General features: G+C 39.0%; 1 protein-coding gene across 3 annotated transcripts in view; it reads right to left on the minus strand.

Moving 5' to 3' along the window:
* Positions 1-6276: 6276 nt before the first annotated feature.
* The window catches only part of LOC129776833 (zinc finger protein 271-like), a 29018-nt gene continuing 9188 nt past the window's right edge, over positions 6277-26106 (minus strand). For 2 of the 3 annotated variants that reach the window (XM_055782715.1, XM_055782716.1), the window contains 19 exons: positions 22133-22632; positions 21993-22076; positions 21795-21878; positions 21656-21739; positions 21517-21600; positions 21392-21460; positions 21257-21340; positions 21105-21188; positions 20965-21048; positions 20780-20863; positions 20640-20723; positions 20500-20583; positions 7709-7792; positions 7570-7653; positions 7430-7513; positions 7290-7373; positions 7081-7164; positions 6836-7023; positions 6277-6777 (listed from right to left, as the gene is read on the minus strand). In XM_055782715.1, the coding sequence (XP_055638690.1) occupies positions 6920-7023; positions 7081-7164; positions 7290-7373; positions 7430-7513; positions 7570-7653; positions 7709-7792; positions 20500-20583; positions 20640-20723; positions 20780-20863; positions 20965-21048; positions 21105-21188; positions 21257-21340; positions 21392-21460; positions 21517-21600; positions 21656-21739; positions 21795-21878; positions 21993-22076; positions 22133-22632 (1933 nt within the window). In that variant the 3' untranslated portion in view covers positions 6277-6777; positions 6836-6919. The remainder of the gene's footprint in view (positions 6778-6835; positions 7024-7080; positions 7165-7289; positions 7374-7429; positions 7514-7569; positions 7654-7708; positions 7793-20499; positions 20584-20639; positions 20724-20779; positions 20864-20964; positions 21049-21104; positions 21189-21256; positions 21341-21391; positions 21461-21516; positions 21601-21655; positions 21740-21794; positions 21879-21992; positions 22077-22132; positions 22633-26106) is intronic. The other variant, XM_055782717.1, reaches the window with a different exon arrangement.

Consider the following 26106-nt stretch of genomic DNA (forward strand, 5'->3'; position numbering starts at 1 on the left):
GCATGTGTGAGACTGCGACCAATGTTTCGTTCATTTTTTTCTTTTTCCTTTCCAATCGTGGTTCATTCTATTTCGCTGCTGCTCTGGTTGCCCGTTTTGGTCGGTTCGATTTGAGGAGCACAAAATGGACCAATCAAAAATGGGCACATAGTGCATTTTGACAATGCTTGATATTTCACAATTATTCAATTATTTATCTCAAGAAAAATGAAATGTTATTCGTTATGATAGATGCGTAGATATATTTCCTATCAATTGATGCAAAAACCTTTGCGATCTATTGAGAAATGCTCGAGTTATAAGCGTTCCAAATCTTGCATTTTTTCCTACTTGTTCAGTGCCTAGATTTCCATTTCACCCCCTATATCTTCCGGTTAGACGTAGTCCTACGTCAAAATTCGTTGAACACTCCAAATCCTGTGGACTCATTCATAGGGTTCATAACCTTACATCGGATGAGGAACCGAAGAGATAATAAATTGAAGCGATATTTTAGTGAAAGTACGCCTGCCAAAACCTCGAGACTCATGGTATGCGTTGAGGGCATACATCCCAGAGCAATACGGAGACAAAGATACTGAATTCGCTCGAGTTTAATGAAGTGTGTTTTGGCAGCTGATTGAAAACAGAAACTGCCATACTCCATCACTGAGAGAATAGTTGTTCGATACAACATTATAAGATCTTCTAGATGGGCTCCCCACCAGGTGCCGGTAATTGTACGGAGAAAGTTTATTCTTTGTTGGCATTTTTTACTCAGATACCTAATATCGGCCCCCAGGTACATTTGGAGCCGAACCAGACCCCAAGATACTTGAATGACATAGCATGAGTGATCGGTTTACCCAAAAGTTGAAGCTTTGGTTTTGCTGGTCTATGCTTCCTAAAAAAAACAACCATCTCTGTTTTCTCCGTGGAGAATTCGATCCCTAGCCTAATGGCCCAGGTTGAAAAATTGTACAAAGTATCTTGTAAAGGTTCTTGCAGGTCGGTTGCAGGACACCACTCCATCATCTGCAAGTTGTCTTAAGCTGCAATTTTGTGTAAGGCAATTGTCAATGTCGCTTACATAGAAGTTGTACAAAAGGGGACTTAAACAGGAGCCCTGAGGGAGGTCCATGTAAGAGATCCGACTCACTGCCGAATCTCCGTGAGAAAAGTTCAAATGTTTCTCGCAAGTTGAACTTAATTCTATCCGATCCCGGAGCAGAATTGTTACATGAAAGGAGAGCAAGAGAGAATTCTACCATCGAAAACTCGGAATCAAGATCACACCTATCTTGTGAAATATCTCGAACAATTTTTTGTACGGGAACGGAATCGGGACATACCTTCCGTGCAAAATTTAGAATCCATCGATGTGAATATTCTTCGCTTTTATTCGTTGAAGAGCGATTTCTCATGTTTCGAGCCACTTTCCATAATTTTGACGTAGGACTACGTCTTTCATTTCTATACCGGGGTGTAAAATCAAAGTTTCGAAAACGAAAGCGTTACGCCGGTGACCGAGATTTTGAGTGTTAATAGCTCCTAAACAACTGAACGAAATGGTATGATAAACACTTCATTCGAAAGATAAAATGTCTACGCGTTCTATACTTGTTACTTTCTGATCCAAAAACTTGTTTCAATAGTCTTAAATTTGCTTTCAAAATAGGCTATTGAAATCACTAATCGGTATATAAGCGAGCGCCGCTCGGAAATCCACTCAGTTCTAATTGAACAGCGATTGGAGCATGTTGTCGCTGTTGTGGTGAAGCTCTTCATTTATCATGAAAGCGCGGATGAACGGTGTCACCAAGAGCCTGTTTGTGCACCTTAGGCCAGAAGGGAATCCATCAGGAGGAGAGTGATGCTACAAACGGTTCCCCGGGAAGATCTCGAAGCAGCCGCTACACACACACACATACACGCACGGAATTCTTTCCGTTTGGATCGAGAAAGATCCGGAAAATAATCTGCCAGTTCCTCTAGGAATTTAAAAATACATTCATGTGAAAGAGTTTATTTGAATGTTTTCTATCCATGTAACACTGTGACCAAATATGTTTCAATCAAGTGCTATTAACAGATGGTTATCGAGTTAGCATTAACCACTGGTGGGCTTCCAGTATCGAGGAAAATGTGGAAATATCTAATCGTTACTGAAAATAATCTGCCAGTTCCTCTGGGAATTTAAAATTACATTCATATGAAAGAGTTTATTTTAATGTTTTCTATCCATGTAACACTGTGACCAAATACATTAGGTTTTGTGATTTTTCAATCAATCGCAATCAACAGGATAGCTTCTGAAGATTATTCTTCCCCATCAGTAGGATATTTCCGTATCCAATATTGGATGCATAAAACCTTGTGCCTCCAACGTAACGCTCTCGTTTTCGAAGTTCTCCAAATATTCATTCATTCAGAATGAATTCAGATTCAACTTCATACAAATGATCTCTAAATCAACGACAGTCCTACGTCACCCTTGCGGTTATACCATAGATATAACCCACTTCCTGTTTTTTTCATTGACGTTTCTCGTGACCGACCTCCCACGAAATTTCGCCAATAAGCACGCTTTTTCCCTTTGATCATGTTTTTAAATTGATTTTCAAGGGCTAAATACGTTTGAAAATTCTCAATCGACCACTTTTCCGAAAAGCTTTAAATGCATTCAATTTATCCTGATAAAGCTTGGAACATTGGCTATTCCACCATGGATTGGGAGGCCTTCGACGAATAGTGGAACCTGGGATGGGTTTCGTTTGAGCGCGAACCGCACTGTCATAGATTAAACGAGAAAGAAAGTTATACTCCTCCAATGGAGGTAAACCATCTCTAAAATTGATGGCTAGAGCAATCGTGTCCGCATATTTTTTCCAGTCAATGTGTCTTGTGAGGTCATATGCCATCTTTATAGATTCAGAAGAATTCGACCCAATGGTGATGGAAATTTTGATTGGCAAGTGATCACTACCGTTGGGATCCTGGATTACATTCCACTTGCAATCTAACGATAGAGAATTCGAGCAAAGCGAGAGGTCAAGAGCACTTGGGTTAGCAGAAGGTTTAGGTACACATGTTGTTTCCCCAGTGTTCACAACGGTCATATTGAAGCTGTTACAAAGGTCATATATCAACAATGAACGGTTGTCGTCGTACTGTTCCCCCCAGGCAGTTCCGTGAGAGTTGAAGTCTCCCAAGATTAACCGCGGCTCAGGAAGGAGTGAGCACATGTCAGCAAGTTGCTTTCGGCTAACTTGAACTTTCGGAGGCCAATACAAGCTGACAATACAGAGGTCTTTGTCTCTGATGTTTGCATGACAAGCGGAAGGTCAATTCTAAAAAATGAGTGGAATAAGTGCCACTCCCCAATAGTAGCACTTCGTATCTGTCAACACGGTCCAAGCGTATAATATTAAAATCGTGGAAAGAGATATCGGGCCTGATCACGAACATCACTTCACGGTGAAAACGGAATGAAATGCATATAAATCGTATACAATTCTTTTCGTTTTCACCGTGAAGTGATGTTCGTGATCAGGCCCATCATCTCGCGAAGAAAGCCAAGTTTTGGGCAGAGCAAAAACATCACAATTGAAGTTATGAATTAAAAATTTGAATGTATCCAATTATGGGATAAGACTACGGGGTCCATTCCGAGAGTCGCTCCACGACGTGACAGTCAATTTGCGCACGTGTTTGTATTCCGAGAATCGGCGTAATTAAAAAAATGCCAGGTGCAATGAACTCTTTTCATTTCTCATTGTACTTCCGAGTCACTCGACTCTTAGAATTGGGTGAGAATTGTCATATAACTCAGAAGGGAAAAATGTCACTTATACCGACTTGACTCTCAGAATAACCCCCTACGACAATTCCACTGTAAAACAGTGATATCTCCGACCTCTCTATTTAAATTACACATCAAGAGAGATAATCATTGCAAGGAGGGACCATGTTTGCATCAATTGTTGCAAAATTGTCTTTAATACTGGAAGCATTGAGATGACAATGGTTCTGATGGAGTCGGAAACATTAAAACACTTGAAGATTTAATCCAAAAGGTCAGACAACTTTATAAATCCCGATTGGGAAGTTGAGCTGGACGGAAAAATAGGGACAGTTGGGGTTTTTGATGTCCCCTCGAGTGCTGGGTCGTTCGAAGATGATCTATTCCCACGGAAGCCAGGAGGAACCTGATTTTGCTTGTCTGCTGCACTCGATTTTTTAGGCAAGCTAACAGTGGGTATCACCGGAGGGACTTGTTCTTGAGCTTTTGGAGTGGTCACATTTTTGCGCCGGGGATTCCCTTTGGAAATAACCGTTGTGCCCCCGCTAGCTGTGTCCGCTTCTATTTCGTCAACTGGCAACGTAGCGAAAACATTATGTGAGTTGATTGGTTGTTGTTCTAGAGCCAGTGGAGAAGCGCCCCTCAAAATTTCCGCAAAAGTGCGCTTCGAGCGTTCCTTCAAAGAGCGCTTCTGTTTATCCCAGTGACTCTTGTAAGTTTCACAAGCTGAGAGCTCATGTGGGGATCCCCCGCAATGTGGACATTTATGCTCAGTCGCACTGCAGGATTTCCCTCATGTTGCTCTCTGCAAGTGGCACAGCGCTCCTTGTTGGCGCAATAATCTGCTGTATGACCAAATGACTTGCATTTGTTGCAAGTCATGGGCTTTGTCACGAAGAGTCGCACTGGAAGCATTAATTTATCCACCATAAAGTAGTCAGGGAGGGCGGAACCAGCAAAAGTTACTCGAAACGAGTCGGACGGCGTGAATTTTTTTTTCTTCCCCATTCTGGGAAACTTTTCCAAGTTGATGGCAGTCTAAAATTTTAATTTGCTTCAAAAGGAGCTGTTTAAATCTGCCATATCCCTCTTTTATTATTTCGTTCGTCAGACCCGTATCTGTAATCACCCCCGAAATTTCTACGTTATGGTTGGGCACATATACGCGATATTCTATTACAAAACGATTATCGACAACAATATCGTTAGCGTGCTTCCGATTAGCCACGACAACACGCAGTTTGTTCGGTCTAACCTTTCTAATTTCGACCACGGAGGAATAATATTTGCCAGATCTTTAGAAATTTGAATGACATTCAGAGATTTTCCTTTTGGTTAGGGCCGGAAGAAAACAACCTATGGACCAGATCTAGGGGAAACTTCTGGATAGACCTTGACACGAGTAGAGGAAACAACTGAGGGGTAGGACGAGGTCGATTGTTGAGCGGGATCGGGAACAGTAGGGCTGGCAGGCAAGTTCGGGAATTGATCGGAAGCGGGAGCAGGAGATTGAGGGGGTGAAGAGGAAAGGTTTGCAAATTTTCTTGAGGGGGGCTTGTTTAGGTGGCTTAACTCTCGCTCTAAAGAGACATCCGAGGGGGGAACGCGTTTAAGCGACTTTCCAGCTCCCGTAGATATGGAGGGGTAGACAGTGGATTCAATCTCCATGTCAACAGTTCCTTCTTCATCTGCCATTTAAAGTGGCAGATGTACACTCTTTAGTTAAATTTTCAATTTTTTTTTTGTTTTTTATTTCTTAACCCAATAAACTTAACCTAATAAAATTATGTATACTTATTATGCACGCCTCACCAGCCTCACGCCTGCAGCTGAACCGGTGTATCGCACCACAGCACGATAATGGTGTCGATGACGAGAGGCGATAAATTCACCAGCACACAGCACACAGCGGCCGCGCTGCAGGCCTTCTTCCTCCTGCTTGTTGTGTCCGCTTCAATGCAATCCAGTTAAAATATAGGGAATCCCGTTATTGTGCACAATCACTTCACCAGCCACGAGAATAACGGTATCACTTCAACGATACACGATAACGAAATATATGCGTCCAGCGGCTTCGAACTTAGGAAGACGAATGATCACAATGTTATTTTTCATGAGATGAACAATTTAATAACTATGAAATGTCAAGCGTTTTCTAAACGCCCTAACTGCCTCGTTTTGATTGGCCCGATTTACGATTTTCCCCAACATAGACTTTAAGATCAATTTTGCCGCTTTGCAAATACATATAAGTCGGGGTTATTTTTGTTCCCACCGAAATCTGTTTCTCTAACACGGACTTCAAAACCAAACTGTCTGAAATGCTGATAACCATTTGCTACCATAGCGTCGATTGATTCAACAATATGCGTTGGACGTGCATGTCAAAATCGAAACTGAGTACCTTAAGTTCAACAAATCAAGCAAATTCGCGGTTCGAGAACTACGTATACATGAGAGATGCAATAATTTCAGAGGGATATCTAAAATACAATGATCGTTTGAGAATTCTTCCGTTCATATATTTTGGTAGTCCAAGGCATCATATCAAACGTAAAAGGAGGGTCATCAAATTTACTTGTAACGAAAAACAAAATCTATTACAATGCATGAATTGATCTTACATAGCAATTGTTCAAACTTTGTACATATAAAGCATTCAATGAAACTTCTTGTTTCATTCAATCAATAATTTAATCAATACAAACAAAAAATTACTAAGCCAATGGTAGTCCCACGTCAATCTTGCCTTATCATAGATATAATCCACCTTTTTTTTTCTAGCATAGACCTCCAACAACTGTGATTTTGTGCATGAAATGTCAGACAGTTTGGTATACGCAGTCGTTGTAATTCTAGGATCTGTGCTTCAGGAAATTCGAAGAATCGATTCAAACATGAGCTATGGCCACCAGCTGTATTAATTTCAATGGACAGTGTAGTTCTACGTCTCTCCGGTTATGTCCCCGACATTATCCACCAGTAGGGACATTTATCTGCAAAGAAATGATGAAAGAATGAATGGATCGTTGGATACAACTTTTTCTAACTAACCCATATGAGTTCGAATGTGCATTTTTAGTCTAATGTTTTTTCACACTTTTCACATTTAAGTGGTTCCTTTCATGAAAAATATCTTCAGTCAATGTTTACAAAATACAACACCTCATTCTCACTCGGTTGTAATTGGTCTTTCATCAAGCTTTCGTCCAAATCCAAATCACTTTTTCTTGGAGGTTCATCTGCAAGAAATGGCAATGATGAATAGATATAGTTATAGTTAAACATTCTCTACCAACCCCTATGAGTTCGAACGTGCACTTCGAGTGTGCATTTTCTTTTAAATGTTTTTTCACACTTTTCACATTTAAACGGTCTTTCTCCTGAAATAGATTGTTTCAATAGATTGTAGACGGTATTCACAGAAAATAACAAATACAAATAAAAATAAAGAGTAAAGGAATGACTCTGCTCAATGGTTAACAGTAATAAAACATGTTCTACCAACCCATATGTGCTCGAATGTGGTTCTGGAGTATTGAAGATATTCTAAACGTCTTCGGACAATGTGGACAGGAATAGGGACGTTCACCTGCAAAGGAACGACTCTGTTGAATGCTTCACGGTAGTGAAACGTATTGTACCAACCCGTGTGAATTCGAATGTGCTTTCGGAGCGTTGAAGGATCCCTAAACGCCTTCGGACAATGTGGACAAGAATAGGGACGTTCACCTGCAGAGGAATGACTCTGTTGAATTATCAACGGTTGTAAAACGTATTATACCAACCCGTGTGAATTCGAATGTGCGTTTGGAGCGTTGAATGATTAATAAACACCTTCGGACAATGTGGACAAGGATGGGGACATTCACCTGCAAAAAAAGGGCTTGCTGAATGGTTTATTCGATAGAACAATGTTTCATCAACCCGTATGATCCCGAATGTGCACTGTGAGTTCGTATTTCCGGCAAAATGTTTTTTCACACTTTTCACATTGAAACGGTTTTTCTCCTGGAATAGATTGTAGTCAATATTTAAAGAAAATGGCAAATACATTCAAAAATAACGAAGAAAGGAATGATTCTGTTCAGTGGCGTCGAGTGGAGTTCTTGCACCGATGCGAAGGAGTCTGGTTGCACACCTCCCCCTTCGGGATTTTTATGTTATGGAAACCTTAAGGTTGAAAAGAAACCTTCAAAACTTAAAAATTCAATTTCATTCAAAATATTACAAGCTTATTCAACATATACGAGATGGGCGAGCGCTCACGAGCCGCTCATTTGAGCCGGTACGTCAGAAAGAGCGTACGATCCACGGTTCTTTAAAAAAGAGCCGCGGCTCTCAAATGAACGGCTCTTGAATGAACCACGGTTCTTTTATGAGCCGTGGCTCTTTTTGAACCGCGGTTCATTTGAGAACCACGGTTCATAAAAAAACCGTGTTTCTTTTGAGAGCTGGCTTATTGATAAAGAACCGTGAATCGTACGCTTGTTCTGACGAACCGTGGCTTGCGGCAGTGCGGAAGAAATATATGTTTCCCATGCTGCTTTTCAAGCGGTTTCATTTATCTGTTTGTAAATTTTTTTGAAAGGACTAGACTAGTAGGACACAGTTATTTATGTAAAATGGAAATCCAAGATGGCGGACGTTACAAAATGGCAGACAGTTAATTTCGCCAAAACCCTATTAATTTGGGTATCAAATAAAAGGGCTTACCTAGTAGATCACAGTTATTTATGAAAAATGTTAATTCAAAATGGCCGCCATCCCAGAATGGCGAAATACAGGTAAACTTCGATATAACGTACATTTCACTTTCAAAATTGTACGTTGTATCGAATTGTACGTTATATCGAAGCATAATAAAGTGCCCACAAACGTAGTCTATAATACATTATTGTGTTGCTGTTTTAGTAAAGCTAATGAATAACTTCAATCAGAAGACGAAGCCAGCCTTTCTCATGGTATTTCCCTTCGTACTGTTGATTAAAGCATGATTCATTTAGAATCCGGAATCACAAAACCATCTGTATTTCGGGATTGATTGAAGGTACACAACTTGTTTTAGCATCACAATACAGATAATTTATTGTTCAATCAGAAAAAAAATATTGAATTTTTTTTCCTTAACACTTTGGAAATGTGTACGTTATATCGAGGTAAAATGTACGTTATATCGAGTGACGTTATAACGAGGGTACGTTATATCGAAGTTTCCCTGTATGATTTTTTTTTCAAAACCCCCTCAATATGGGTATCTAATGAAAGGACTTGACTAGTAGGACACAGATATTTATGTAAAATGGAAATCCAAGATGGCGGCCGTTATAAAATGACATACTACTAATTTCGTCAAAACCCCATCAATATGGGTATCAAATGAAAGGGTTTGCCTAGTAGATCACAGTTATTTATTAAAAATGTAAATCGAAAATGGCCGCCACCCCAAAATGGCGAAATATGATTTTTTTTCCAAAACCCCCTCAATATGGGTATCTAATGAAAGAACTTGACTAGTAGAACACAGTTATTTATGTAAAATGGAATTCCAAGATGGTGGCCGTTACGAAACGACAGACAACTAATTTCGTCAAAACCCAATCAATATGGATATCAAATGAAAGAGCTTGACTAGTAGAACACAGTTATTTATGAAAAATGTAAATCCAAAATGGCCGCCACCCCAAAATGGCGAAATATGTATTACTTTCAAAATCCCCTCAATATGGGTATCTAATGAAAGGACTTGACTAGTAGAACACAGTTATTCATGAAAAATGTAAATCCTAAAAGGTGACCGTTACGAAATGGCAGACTACATTTCTTCGGGAAACCCTATCATACCCCTATCATTTATGATAAATCCAACCCGCATATGGGTATCGAATGAAATGATTTGACTAATATAATACAGTTAATCATGAAAATATTTCATTCGAAATATTTTAAAAACGTTTGGGATATAAAACGAGGAGAAAACTGTGTCGTTATCGAAAACTGCTATATTTTCCCGACTGATAATTCGACATGATCAACATTTTATGGATCAAGAGAAATCAGTTCTAGTGATTATAAAAAAACTCTGCATAAATTGATTCCAGAGCTGGTAAAGCGATCTACAAATCTTGAGTCAGACGAATGAGTAGCCTAACAAATACTGCTAGATCCTGGCTTCAAGCAGCAAGGTTTTGGGGATAACAGAAAGTACAACTATGCACACCAGTCGTTGATAAGGATGCTAAAAATGACATCCATAGAACACATACCTACGAAACTACCACAAATCGTTGGTGATGAAGCGTTGTCACCTGTATGGGAGGAGTTTAATGCATTGGTTGGCAATCTTCGATCCTCACATGATCCAAAAGCTATTGCAACATCTATTGTAGATAAACATTTAGCGGAACCACATTTGCTGAGACTAAGCGACCCTTCGTTTTGGTGGAATGAAAGGAAATTTATCTCTCCGCGGCTCTTTCTTTTTTTTGAAAATATTATGTATTCCGGCGACTTCAGTACCATATGAGCGAGTTTTTCCGAAAACAAGACAAGTTTGCAGTGAAAGATGTAGTAGACTTCCATCATATAACATTGGAAAGATAATGTTTATAAATAAAAAAAAAGAATATCATTGTGATGGAAATATTTCAGAGAAAACCTTTAGTAAAGTAATATTTTTACTTTTCTCTGCACTGATTATTGTTTTAAACCTTATTTTTTACGTCTTCCATTCTTTACATATCCGAATAAACCAGTTCTTGAAAAGAGCCGTCGAGACGCTCAAATGAGCCGGCTCTTTTCATTGAGCGCACGGCTCTGAGCCGCTCACTGAAATGAACCGTTTTGCCCATCTCTATACTGTATGGTTCAAAAGATACAGTTTATTAAAATCAATTACAAACATATTAGAAATATTTCTGATCTTGCTCGACTCAAATCCAATCGACATATGCAAATGTGGCAACCTTGTCCCTTAACGCAAAACAAACGTCAAAATAATTCATCCGTATATATGAAGCAATTTACTCTCAAATTAGCAGGCCCGAAAGCAGTTCTAAATAATTGTTAAAATGTGAATCAAAATAAATATTTTATGTTATTTAATTTAAATCTTTAGGAACTATAGTTCTGACATCTACTCAACTATTTTCCTATAATTTTGTCTAGCACTTCCGCTGAAACTTTTTCAGTAATATAAAATCAATGTAAGATAGAGACCGTACTCAAAATAAATGCAACAGACAAAAATGATCACCAAAAAATCATTTTAAGTCGGATATTTTTGAAACTCTCAGGGAATAAATAAGGCACCTTGGACTTAGCGCTAACCATCAAATCCCGTGCAACACTTGCGTTATCTTTTTTACACACTATCATCCACTCTTTCTTCAAATCCTGGTTATTTTTGAGGACCTTCCCTGTTTTCCGGAGGTTGCCCTTCATAATTGCCCAGAATTTTTCAAATGGACTAAGTTCTGGGGAGTTTGGTGAATGTACCTCCTTCGGTCAAAAACAACACTGAACTTTCTTCAACTGGATTTATCTTTAACAAGGCGTGCGTTAACTGAGCTACAAAACCCAGTAAAATGTATCGATAATCGACATCATATTCAATTTGAAATCTTTTGCTTTTGCGAAGCTCGATGTCGTCATATCGAATTGCGTAGCAATGTTCTCACATTCGCACAACTCGATTGGATTTGACTCGATCGAATTTCTGAAATGCAAAATGGAGATCCGCTTGGGTCTCGATTCTCGGATTTCCCAGTACGAGTAATAATAGCTTTTTCAATATCGCTCGCCTCTGTGGCTTCGTATTCAACTGACAAGACCGACAAATTTTTGTTCCAACGCGATTGCGACATAATCGATTTCAAATAGTTCCTGGTAAGCTTAAGCTTCGAATACCTTCCTCATTAGGTGCAACCGATACAGTCGTAGAAAGAATAAAAGCAAGTACGTGAATTCCATTTGAGAGTTTTTTCTCCGTAATCACATGTCTTCGAAATCTTGATATTTCTGTCAGATGCTCTTTCTCCAAAACATCGTAAAATGAAAACAGCTTTCAAGCAAATTTCCAAAATCATCAAAGCGGACTATGGACTATGTATGGTGCAGTCTTCCGAAAAACACTAACGCATGTGCACGCGTAACATGAAATGAAACCATGTTTTTGCTTCACACGAACATGCTTTTCGCTAGTGTTCAATGTCCATCCAAAACACGTCCAATGATGCACAAACATAAACATGGACGGATGACACGCGCCTTGCGATGACGATTTGTGAAAGAAATACAACAAACCCTCCTTTACTCAATGTTCTGCATCTCGATACTCTCCAGAATATATTTATATCATTCTAAGTGGGTGATGGAGGAAAAATTAGCTTTAATGAAAGGTATATTGCACATAGAGACATATCAGTCACCACAGTAAACGGAGAAAAACGCTGATAAAAATTTATTTCACCATGAAACATTGTGGATTTGGATAACCAAGTTTTGGGTAATTTTTCATATATTCTGAACGAAATATGTGATTTATCTTGCACATTTGAATTTACAGTAATTTATGATTCATTTTAAGTGGAACGACTATGAATGTTTTTTTCTTCCTAAAATGACTTGGAAGCGCCTGCTTGGAATGAAAGCGGAATGAGTGAAATGGATGGGAATATACAGGAGGATAAATAGGCATATATTGGATTACTTGGAAAAAAAAGACATGGATGAATAGAAATAGCAAAGAGATGCTCGGGATGGAAAAAAAATCTTTTTTTGGTTGATGAGGATGAAAATGCGAGTTTTAGGATAAAAAGAATGAAAAATAAGTGGGTTTCGAGAGTTGCAATTTTTTATAAGGTAGACGCTGTATGAAAGCTGCATTTGTTTTGCCTTCCGTAATACCGTAATGCTTCAAAACCTGTACAGTTTACTACGATTATTTGGCAACCTAATAAACATAAGACACAATTTTATACGATAGCAACGGGTTCTGGTAAATTTAACGTTATATCTGAAGCATCCCAGCAATATATAATCATTTTCGAAATATGTCCGGAATTATGGACAATGTGCATGTTTAAGTGTTACGGTATTTCAAGAAACGGGCATTTCTCAATGATCTTTAGATAAGCATATATTTTAATTGCTTTCAATATTTGTGCTGTCACAGGAATAAAGTTATATTATACTAGAATACCAATGGATGTACGGAAAAAAGTTACATTCGAATTTTCAAACAGGATTAAAATTGTTGATTTCCACGAAAAACAACTACAGTAGAACCCCGATTATCCGCGAGCGGATGAACCGCGGTTACATAGTAAATCATTCGGCATTCCCGGAATTCGTCAGTGATGCTTTTTTGCTTTGGTCATTGCTTTTACATTAATTGGCCACTGGTGTACACGATCTTGTAGATGGGTAGTGTAATGATTTCTGTATTGATAAAACAGTTTTCATCTTAAAACATCTTTTTTTTTCGTGTTTGCACCTCATTTTAGGCCCATATTGCATTATCCGCGATTTTCGTTATTCGCGATTAGCTTGCCCGATTATTCCACGGATAATCGAGGTCTACTGTATATGCAAAATATTAACTCTATCGGTCTCCATTTACTAGTGTCGCACAGCCATCGAAGTTTGGGTTTATTGAAAAACGAAAAAAATTGTTAAAAATTTACTTTTGACACTTGGTCGTTTTTTCGTCTGAAATTTAGAATTTTGACGTGGGACTACGTCTAACCAGAGTATATGGGGGGTAAAATGGAAACCTAAACACAGAACATGCAGGAAACATTGAAAGATTCCGAATGCTTATAACTCGAACATGTCTTACTGGATCGGAAAGATGTTTGCATAAATTGATAGGGAATGCTTCTACGCTTCTATCGCAATTATTAAAATGTTATTTTTCATTAGATAAACAATTGAAAAATTAAAATGTTTAGCGTTATCTAAACACCCTAACTGCCTCGTTTTAATTGGCCCGATTTACTGTTTCCCTAACACAGCCATCAAAACCAAGCAGCCTGGGAGAAATCGACATTGCAAATACATGAATGTCGAGTACTGAAATGTGAAATGAAACAGAACCAAGATGTCTGGGGAAATCAGCTTTGCAAATAAATGCAAACTGCGAGTACTTTTGTGCAAACTAGAATATGTTTCCCTAACACGGTCTCCTAAACGTAGGAACCTGGGAAAATCGTAATACATGTAATACAATACAAATACATGATATATTCATATCATCAGGCATAGCAACTTCTCAGTATGGACCGGCAGCGCAGACGGAGCGGAGAAATGCTACTGGTGATTGAACCGATGTCGAACCGAAGACGCACCCATACCACGAACTTCGACGTTTGATTTGTATGTATGGTGCTACTCACCCGTGTAGTTCGTGCCCGACACCAGCAAAATATTCTTTTCGAGAATTCCTTCATTCATTTGTCTGAAACGTGCTGTGTATGTCCGGAGTCGTTCCGCTATATATGCGTATACACATTTGAAACACACGCAATAATATTTGTCTTGCATGAAACGTGCCGTGCCGGTTACGCTACGTGCCTGATAATATAATATTACCTTTACATGTCGAATCTCTCCATGCATCATGAAGCAGCGGGATCATACGGACTACGCAAAACAAATGATTCATATCCAATCAATGCAGCAAATCCTAATTTATAGGTGTCAGAGAGTGGAAGCCATGTGAATATTTAGTTAGCTAGATGTAGTGATCCCCGATAATCGTTCGATGATGATTTGTAATAGCAACAAGTTTTGACATGCAAATAAAGCACAACACAGCCACGCGCAACCAAAAAGACAAACTGTCCCATCGAAAAGCAGGGAAACAAACGGCAATTTAACGATGAACGGCATGGATTTGAATTATTTTCTTGGGGAAACTTTTGGGATTTTATTTTGTGCGGTCCCTATCCCCCGCACAAAAAAAAAAGGTTTGCTTGTATGCGTTTCAAACTTGTATACAGGCATCGAAAGTGGTGTACGATGTTGGGTACAGCTTTGATATGCCATCAAAAATTTTTGTTCCTCGCTTCGTATATTCATTTGGTGCCACAAAAGTGAACACTGTCATTCGGTCAAGTATTTGAATCATCCATTCATTTTAGATTATATATTCGTGAATGGTTATTTGCATGACACATTGTTGACGTAGGACTTCGTGTTTGATTTCTATATAGGGGGGTCACTCTACGAAAAATGTAACGTTTATTAAGAGTTTTCAAATGCATATTACGCAGAATCGTTCTCACGATATATGTTATAATGTATACCATTGAACGGTAAATTTATCCAGCATTTTTTTAGCCCGAGACATCAACAGTGAAAATAATAAAACAAGTGAACAATTTAACGAATAAGAGAGGTATGTTTTGCGAGTGGATGCTAAGGTAAACCATGTATTATACATTCTTTCTTCCAACTTCGTTTCCATGAATGTTGTATGTAACACAAATGAAATATTAATATTCTTCAATTCATAATTCTCAATGGCTCAATTCCTTCTATGATAGATTGAGCAGTAGAATCAATAAGACTTGATTGTGATAGTCTGCAAACGAACATTATTTCATCGAAAAAACTACTGCTCCCGATGCCTAATAATAAGAATAAGACAATCGAAAGAGATCACAATACCATAGCTATCAACTAAAAATAAAGCAACTTCATGATTTCATGTGTATTTTACCTCACAATATCACGAAATCGAGAGTATTTTCAACTTGTTTTTTTCGTTTCTTTCCCATAAATTTCATATTCAATGTAATCAATGAAGATATTTTTTTGTTTACCGATTCACATGTACCTCATCTACCTTTCCACCCTGTTATGTGTCCCACTGATATTCATTATTCATTTTAAGATAGACAGTTGAATTTCCTGCCAGAAGCTTATAGTCTTTCTCTGTTCGTTACAAACCGTTTCAAGGTTATGAGTACATACAACAAACGGCCCTTTTGACGTAGGATTACGTCTTTCGGGAACATATTGGGGTACAAATTGGAAATTGAAAATCGTGCACATTGTGAAAATTGTCCAATTTCAAACGCTTATTGCTCAGTTATTCCATGATGGATTGATGAGATTTTTGCGTCAATCAATTTCGGCACTCTATAACAATATTTTACATTGAATAAAATAATATATGTCATGACACTAACTATCGAATAATTGGAAAAACCTCATCCCCTATTCTAACGGAAATACCCACTTCTGATTGGTCGAAATTGACGACACATGCGGTGGCTCATGTACTTACAATTATTGGTCAGTTATTTCCTTATTTATTTACGAGATATTTGCTTCAATCGATCTGAGCACTCCATAACAATTCATCACAATTGAAAGAATAATGTATCGTATGAAACTAACTAGCAAACAATAAAAAAATCTCCAAACGGAAATACCTCGCTCTGATTGGTCGAAATTGAAGATACGGAGAAATCGGCACATCAAAGTAGAGGGAACTTTTGTTCCCACCGAAGTGTTTCCCTAACAGAGACATCAAAACCAAGCTGCCTGGGGGAAATCGGCATTGCGAATAGATGAAAGTAGGGGGAGCTTTTGTTGCCACCGACATGTGTTCCCTAACAGAGATTTCAAATTCAAGGTGTCTGGGGGAAATCAGCATGTAAATACCCTCGTGGTCGATAGTTTAACTAACGACGCACAAATGGATAGTGCTCATTGTAACTAGTGTGAGCATTGCTGATTGCATACGTGTTGGCGAATAAGTAGGGAGTGATGAATGAGTGTTCTTTTTTTTATTTTCGTTCCAATAAGAATCTTTCGATGGATTAATTGAAGAATGATATTTCAATGAAATGAATAGAACTTATGTTTGATAGAATATAAATAAAATTCAAATATGGAACTTTTATGTCGTGAAATTTCATATCAATGTTCAATTGATATTCGCATTGAGGCATGTTGCGTTGAGTTTAAAGCGAAAATGGAAATGGGTTGAGTAAACACTCAGAAAGTAAAAATAATAAATATAATTACGTTTTCCATTTCAAATATATTTCCTCTAAAAATTTTTTTTTCTGGTGATAAAACTTGATAATTGTGTTCGATGATGCTAATTATCTTATTTTACATTGATGAGTTTTTTTTTTCTTTACTTCATCCATACATTACACAGGAGCCGTGCACCCGTGACCGAGTGGTTAGCGTCTCACATCATCATGCCGGGTGTTCGGGTTCGATTCACGTTCTGGTCGGGGAATTTTTTGTCAGAGAAATTTCCTTCTACTTGCACTGTGGTCACGCGTATTCTAGAACTTGCCCCTCGGAATACATTCAAGGCGTGTTATTTGGCTTAAGAAATCTAAACTAAGTATTAATAAATTAATGCATACGTTGAGACGGCAAAAGTTCCACAGGGATCGTTAACGCCATTCAACAACAACATAACACAGGAGCCAGCTCGTCCAGGCCAACAGAGGGCTGCCTTTATCATATCTCATTCTACTTAGGCATATTCTATCGTGATACGCACCATCAAATGACTAATCACCATCTTTCTATCATTATCGCTCGGTTATGGACATTGGTAAAGTGAACAAACAATATCTAACAACCAGACAAAACGGCCCTTATCAGTGCCACCAGATCACTCTCGAAGAGTTTAGCAATGTAATTCTTTAAACATATCTAAAATCAGCATGTAACAGATAGCCTCACGGAATCCTACGTCAACTATGTGGTCGTGTCTCGGACACAACCCTCCCGTGACTTTTTTTTTACTATTTAGAGTTTCAAAAGAGTTAAACTAACAGATTTATGAACAAAGAAAATAATTACATTTAAAATAATCAAGTGTTCTTAAGAATCACAGTCGTACGTCAAACTTCCGTCCGCCATCCGTGCCCCTAGGCTCAGATCCTTTTACTTTTTTTTAATTCAATATTGACCGATATGACCGATTGATATCCGAACACTAGGCACCCTAAACCATACGTTCCATACCATAGTCTCAGTGTCGATTTTTGAATAAAAATCGAAAAAAAATTTTCGGGAAGACAGTAGATCTTGACGTTTTACGCAATTTGAAGACATTTGGAATCAGAATAATTTTTTTGGAAACCCCTTGGGTGGTTTTTCGATTTTTCTGAATTCTCTAGTTTAGCGCACCTGTGTCAAATCAGGTATTCAAATGTTTCAAAACACATAAATAAAATAGTCTTTTTCATGATTTACAGTAGTTTTATAGGATATTTTTACGGATTCACATGTTTTAAAGATTTAATCTGGATTATAACACTTACAAATATTGTAACCATCATGCTTGCGGAACAGTTGGATCAGATTTATACATCTAAATCAGTGATTTTTAACCGGTGGTTAGACACTTCACTCTCCTCTCTTGCTGCCATACAAATGAAACATCGATTTCTGCATTACTCGAGAATTAATCAAGCAAATGAAACCAAATTACCCAAAAAAAAATGGAGGTTTAAAGGTCTAATAACTGTTTCTATGGTGGTTAGACTCTCCTCCCCCCTCTCTAAGGGGGCTGCCTTACAAATGAAACACACATTTCTGCATAACTCGAGAACTAATCAAGAAAATGGAGCCAAATTTGGAATCTGAGGATTTTTGGGTACGAGAAATGTTTCTATGATAACACTCCTCCCTCTTCTGAAATGGAGAGGGGGTCCCATAAAAATAATACACGTATTTCAACAAAACATGACAATTGAAAATTTTCGGAAAACTCTGAAGGAAAATGGGAAAATTCGAAAAATTCAATTCGCATATTTTCTACAATTACATATTGACAAGCGTTAGTTCATTGTCAGTTCATTCGAATTTTGCGCTAACGAAATTGATCTTCGTTCGAAAGTGTAAATGGATTTTATTGTGATAAAACGCACTCCTATATCGTCTTCTATCTATATAAATAAAAATGGATCACCGAATGTGTTGATTAGAGCAAAACTCAAGAAAGGAATTGTCTGTATATATTCTTTCATATTTTCTGTATCAAACATTTATTCCATGTAACGGGGAAACATGTTATTTGTGAATTGTGCTATCAGAATAGCACTAGGAATTTTATAGTAAAAGGTAATTTTGAAGAGTATATTAGAAGATCAATCAATGAACAGTTCTGCGATTGGACCCATGAACGTGCGCTTAGTAAGAAAACGTGAATGTGATAACGAAACATAAATTTTAGGCGGGACGAAGTTTGCCGGGTCAGCTAGTAATGATATGAATTGTAAAGAGCCCTGATATCAATTGACGCTTATTTTGTTCAGAACAGATAAAGCGGATTTTTGCCCAAAATTTTAGACGAAGCACCTTATTTCATGATATGGAAGCATTTCTTCCATGCCAACACCGTGGGTTAAGTGGTGGTGGTATGGTGTCCAATTCACCTCTTATACTCTACACACTGCCGTTGCTTGAGGTGAAAAGGCAATAGAAGCTGTACACCATGTTTGAACATCATGTGAAACGTCGGTATCCAACAACGTATATCCAAACATACTACGAATAAAAACATGTCTCATGTGCAAACACAGGCACTTATAAGACGCGACGCGAGACAAGACATAATACTTATTGTTCTTACTTAATTAAACGAATTAAAATTTACCTTATGTCGACCGGTTTCGAAGCGCGAAGCTGCCCAACTGCGGCACAATGTCCGACTGATTACATCTTTATACGTGTAGCGTAGTCGTCCGAAGATTTAAGAGATAAGTCACTGAATTCTCAGCCCCGTCTAGTTGTACAAGCACGATGTGATGGGTGGATTGTCTCCATTCATCAGCGGCTTCTGGGAGTTGCTGATGAACATTGATTCCCATGCGTTAAGTTGTGAAGATTTTTGGACATATTTAATCAGCTTTGCTTGCTTCCAATCGATTTTATAGTCGAGGCTGGTGGTGTGTGCCGCTAATGCTGATTCGTTTGATTTGTTGTTCTCTACCGCTGTTTTATGCTCCCTTATGCGTACCTTTATTTTCCGGCGAGTTTGCCCGATGTATACAGCGGGGCAATTCCGGCACGGTATTTCGTAGATTTCGTTTTCTCGTCGGGAGGAATCTTGTCCTTCAGATTACACAATACATCACGAAGTGTATTCCCACTTTTGTACACTAGTCCTTGCATTTTGAGCGTGTTTGGGATTTGTGATTTAGGGGTACGAAAGGTAGAGTTATTTTGTTTTTAAGTCGTCTATCTCCGGTTATAGTGTTGTGATGTCTCGTGTGTATTTCTTGCGTTTGTATTTCGGAAAATTCTCTCAACAAATTCCATTCCATATCCATTTACTGTGGCCGTTTTGTAAATTTGTTGATGCGTTGTGGATACGAAAAAAATCTGATTCATACACACTTCGGCAGCAAGAAGGTAAGCCTCGATGTAATGTGTCGGCGCTTAAATATAATAAGTTCAAATACAGGTTCAAATTCATGTTTGTGACACAAAACTGTGAAAACAGCGTAAACTTCATCATCTGGTACGCAGTGTTTGATGTCGAACGCGGAAGACTGGTATGGTGTATGCCCAATGGAGAAGTGTTTCTAAATGTCCCTTACATTCAGAATTTTTTATAAAATTTCGGATCATTCCACACCCCTTAAAATTTGTACCCGAACCCCCCGCACCTCCCACTCGAAGCCACTGACTCTGAAAGGCTGAAAGGCAATAAAACATGTTCTACCAACCCGTATGAAGTCGAATGTGGCATTGGAGCACTGAAGATTTTGCAAACGCCTTCGGACAATGTGGACAAGAAAAAGGACGTTCATCTGCAAAGGAAACACTCTACTGATTCATTCATTGTAATAAAACATATTCTACCAACCCGAATGAGATCGAATGTGCCTGTGGAGAATTGAAGTATGACTGAATTCTTTTCGACAATGTGGACATGAATAGGAACGTTCACCTGTAACGAAATAACAATGTTGAATGGTTGATCAAATAGAATTTTCTGCAACAAACCCGTATGAGTTCGAAAGTGCACTTTGAGTTCGTATTTCCGACTGAACATTTTTTCACACTTTTCACATTTAAACGGTTTTTCTCCTGAAATAGATTGTAGTCAATATTTACAGAAAATAATAAAATAACGAATAAATGAATGACTCTTCTGAATGGTTCCAAGTATTAAAACATGTTCTACCAACCCGTGTGAACTCGAATGTGGCCTTGGAGTACTGAAAATTTTGTAAACGCCTTCGGACAATGTGGACAAGAATAGGGACGTTCGCCTGCGAAGGAATGACTCTGTTGAATTATTCATTGTAGTAAAACGTATCATACCAACCCGTATGAATTCGAATGTGCTTTTGGAGCGTTGCAGGATCACTGAACGCCTTTGGACAATGTGGACAGGAACAGGGCCGTTCATCTGCAAAGGAAACACTCTGCTGTAAAGTTCATTGAATGGTTTATTGGATAGAACTTTGTTCAACAAACCCGTATGAGTCAGAATGTGCACTTTCAATTTATATTTTGAGGAAAATGTTTTATCACACTTTTCACATTTAAATGGGCCATTTCCTGAAAAATATCTTCAGTCAAAGTTTAATAAATATAATACCTCATTCTCACCTATGGGTAATAGGATGTGGTTTTTCATTAAACTTCCGTCCAAATCCAAATAACTTATTGGACGTTGATCTGTATAAGAATGACTTTGCTAAATAGATCATTATAGTAGAACATTTTTTACCAACCACTATGAGTTCCAATGTGATCTTGGAGTGTTGAAGGTTCCTTAAACGCTTTTGGACAAACCGGACAAGAATAAGGACGTTCATCTGCAAAGGAATGACTCTGCGAATAGTTCATCGTAATAAAACATGTTCTACCAACCCGAATGAGATCGAATGTGCTTTCGGAGATGCCTAATATCTATGAATCGCTTCTGACACTGTGGACATGAATAGGGACGTTCACCTGCAAAGAAATTACTCTGTTGAATGGGTGAATGAACGGAATTTCTTCAACAAACCAGTATGAATTCGAACGTGCATTTTGAGTGCGTATTTTCGGCTAAATGTTTTTTCACATTTTTCACATTTAAATGGCTTTTCTCCTGAAATAGATTGTGATCAATAATTACACAGAAAATAACAAATACAAATAAAAATAACGAATAAAGAAATGACCCTGCTGCATGATTCACAGTGATAAAACATGTTCTACCAACCCGTATGAGTTAGAATGTGGCTTCGAAGCACTGAACTTTTTACGAACGCCTTCGGACATTGTGGACAAAAATAGGGACGTTCGCCTGCAAAGGAATGACTTTACTGAATGGATTATTGAATTCGAACGTGCCCTGCTTACATTTACGACGTTCTGAAGGTGAGTGAATTTCATCATGCGAAGCATCCAATTCAACTGTTCTTTGTGTTTTTGTTCCAGCATCTGGTATTGATGACATATTGTCGTCTTTATCCCTTTCGCGTACGATGAATACTTCTTCTTCGTTTCCTCTTCTGATTTGCATTTCGACAGCCTGTTCGATCGGCCCCGAATCCACCGCTGAGTCTTTCTCAAAAAATTTTTCATCATCTGACAGTTCGTTGTCATCAATCATTAACTCTGGATCCATCTTGATGTCAGTCGGTTCGATGTTGGGCAAAATTTGGAAGCAGCTCTCGGGAATGTTGTGGACGGTTATCAATTCTTGACGACATTTGTCGCATGTAGGATAACTGCTCAAATGGGAAGTGGAACTGCTCCACTTTTGCAGGACACTCTCTAGCTTCTGCTCTTGACTAGAGGGAACTAGCAAATGATGGAATTTCTCATTGCACATATTGGAGCAAAAATTGCATTGATCGCTGTTGACATGAATTATATTCGACATCAGTGTCATTTAAGATATCATCCAAAATATGATCATATCAATAACCATGCAGATTTCAAATATTTAATCGATTAACGATACAGTATTTAGTATAGTATAGTAAATATAATATTTAGTATATAGTTAAAGTGACCAGATGGTCAGATGTCTAACGGGGGACACAAAAAACAAAACGTTATGTATATACGTTATGTGAACATAAACCATAGTTTAGAGAGTCTCATTTATTCGTGAAACTCTTAACATGTGTCCTAGTGATTAAACCTGACTTGTAATCACTCAGTTGTGATTTTTCGGTGGTTTAGATTTTGTTTACGCCTCAAAATCTCTCACTCGGTCAGAGCATTTAGGTCTGGCAAGCACGATTCAAATTCTACAATTTTCTTCCAATTATCGAATGGAATGCTCGAAAATTCCAATCCATTTTTCATCGATTTTAGTGTTAACGTATGCATTAAAAAAATGGACTAATTTCGGATGGCGACGAAAAAAAACTACAAAAGATAATTCAATGGAACAAATTTTCCTTAAATGTTAGATTTATTAAGCCTACAACAAAAATGATTCAAGGCTGTTGATTCGCAGGAGCAGCACTGTCAATCAACTTGATGAGTTTTTCATACTGCCAGCTCCACCCCACAGCTAGGGAGTTGGACATTCTGAGGCACTTTGTGTCCGCCAGATATAGCCAATCTGGTATATACAATGACCTCTCACTGTCGCTCCTTAAGCCGGGAGATCGAAGCAACCGGTCAAATGATGAAGGAGAATCTGGCCAAAATGGACATTTTTATGCGGAAGCGTCAGACGAGACCGACCGTATCTGAGCAGCAAACAATCATTCAGAAGGAGTAGCTTGAGGTACCGGTGAAAAACTTCTTTCCGGTTAAAGAAGTGAAAAACTTCTTTTCGTACTCATAATGAAAGACAAAACGTACTTGATGCTAGAATTCAACGAATGCAAGGGACCGGATATTTTACGTTCCCCAGATAAGTGATGGAGACGAATATATCACCCACATCAAGTTCTCCAAGAACGTCATTCTCTGACAAACGAGAACGGAATGTTCAAGCCGCTGGGAGATATATAGTACGGAGTGCTTGCCGAAAGTTGCGAAGGTGATGTGGTCGAACCTGGGATCAGTCCATTATGCCAAATAATCACTGGAAAATTGATCGGCTGGAGATAAACCGCCAATCTTCCCAACATCCCCCGGCTGCGACCGACAGAAAACTTTTGGGCGAATGGCCAAAATGGAGAGACAGGTGTAACCCTGTCTCTTCCTGTCCCGTATACACTAGCTTATTTGACACGTTAAGCACTGATCGAACTAGGGGGCCAAAGATGAACTTTACTTGTGAGTGGAAATAAAACAACTTGTGAGTTGGTCAAAGTTCAGAAAAAAAAGGTCAAGTAATGAAAATTTTATTACATCTATTTATCCTGGTAAACGAACAACGGTTACTAAGGTTGCTCCAGGATACTACCTATCAACTACTTAGATCGCAGGTTACTACTCCAACACTCCTCCTTAACCTACGATCCCGGTCAATTTCATGAATTGAATATGTTTCTGTTTCGCCAAAGCCTTTGTAAATTTATCAGCCGGATGTTCGTGCGTAGGGATGTAGTGGAGCTTGATGTCACCTTTCTCAACAACATCCTTCACAAACTGGTAACGGATAGACACATGCTTCGTCCGGGGATTACATCCGTCGTTGTGAGTCATACATATTGCGGATTGATTGTCGCAAAATATCGCTATTGTCTGCTCACCGTCAATCTGCAGAAGAAGCTGCTGCCACCAGAGCGCCTCTTGTGTCGTTCTAGATAATGCGATGAACTCCGCTTCACAAGAAGACAAAGCCACGCATGAATGCCGCTTCACATTCCACGAGATGGCTCCTCCCATCTTCTTGAACACTTATCCCGTTGTTGATTTGCGCGTATCAGGATCTCCTCCCCAATCCGCATCTGTATAACCGGTCAACTGGGGATCGCCGTTCTTCAAGTACATTAACTTCTTGCCACATGTGCCACGAAGGTAACGCATAATACGTTTTACAGCCTCCTAATGCTGTCTTCCAGGGTTTGCAGAAAATTGACTCACCAAGTTAACTGCAAACGCTAAGTCCGGTCTGGTTGCTTATGCTGCATACAATAACGAACCAACCACTTCCTTGAAGGAAACCTCTTTCATCTCTTCTACTTCTTCCGGGGTCTTGGGGCACATCGACTTGTCTAGTTTATTGCCGGAATCCATTGGCGTTGCAACAGGCTTCGAATTCTCCATGTTGAATCTTTTCAAAACATCCTCGATGTAGTTTTTCTGATCGAGGAAAAGCTTTCCGTTCACTCGATCACGAGTTATCTGCAGTCTCAGGCAGAACTTCGCCTCGCCTAGATTCTTCATTTTGAATCTGGAATTCAGGAAAGATTTCAGCTTCTCTTTGGCTTCTGCATCATTCGTGAACACTAGAAAATCATCCGTATAGATTGTTACGAATAGCATCTTTCCGTCTTTCTTGAAAGTGAAGTACAGGCACTGATCTACACTGGAACGAATCAGTCCGAACTCCTTCAACGCTTCATCCAGTTGTGTGTTCCACACCCTGCTTGACTGTTTCAGCCCGTACAAAGCTTTTCGCAACTTGCACACCTTCGTGGGATCACCAACGTAGCCTTCAGGTTGTTCCATGTATATCTCTTCATCTCTGAGCTTTCCTTGCAGAAATGCAGTTACTGCATCAAGCTGCTCGATGTCGAGATCGTGTTGAACTGCCAACGCCATCAGCAAACGAATGGTAGAATATCTCACCACCGGAGAGTAAACTTCATTGTAGTCAACACCAGCGCATTGGGAACATCCTTTTATAACTAGCCGTGCCTTGTACCTTTCGATATCGCCATCAGCACCTCGTTTAGTCTTGAGAACCCATTTATTTCTGATCGCCTTCCTTCCTCGCGGTAGATCAGTCAGAACCCATGTACCGTTTTCGTCTAGCGCTCGAATTTCTTCGTCCATGGCCTTCTTCCAGTGCTGATGGTCCGCTCGATTCAATGCTTCAGTGTAGCTCGTTGGATCTCCGTCGTCCGCAACACCCTCATTGTCGGAATAATCATGTTTGCACTGTTCGGAAAGATTCTGTACAGCAGTTGAACTAAAGCATACAAAATCTGAATACTTGCCAGGAAATGAGCGCTCCCGACCGCTGGGCCTCAACCCTTGCTGCTCGTCAGCTGATCTTGAAAGTTGCGGTGGGAGCGCAAGATTAGGCACCACATTATTTGCAGAATGATCCGAAATGTTAGCCTGATCTGGCACAATTGCATTCATCGGTACTGCAACTTCATCTTGAATCCTTGGCGGAACGCCACCTCGCACGTCGCCGGCATTCGTTTCAACCCAAGTGAACAAATCCATGAACTCAATAGCTTCTTGTTGAT

This window comes from Toxorhynchites rutilus, chromosome 3 (assembly GCF_029784135.1).
Source record: "Toxorhynchites rutilus septentrionalis strain SRP chromosome 3, ASM2978413v1, whole genome shotgun sequence".
Classification (NCBI taxonomy): Eukaryota; Metazoa; Arthropoda; class Insecta; order Diptera; family Culicidae; genus Toxorhynchites; species Toxorhynchites rutilus.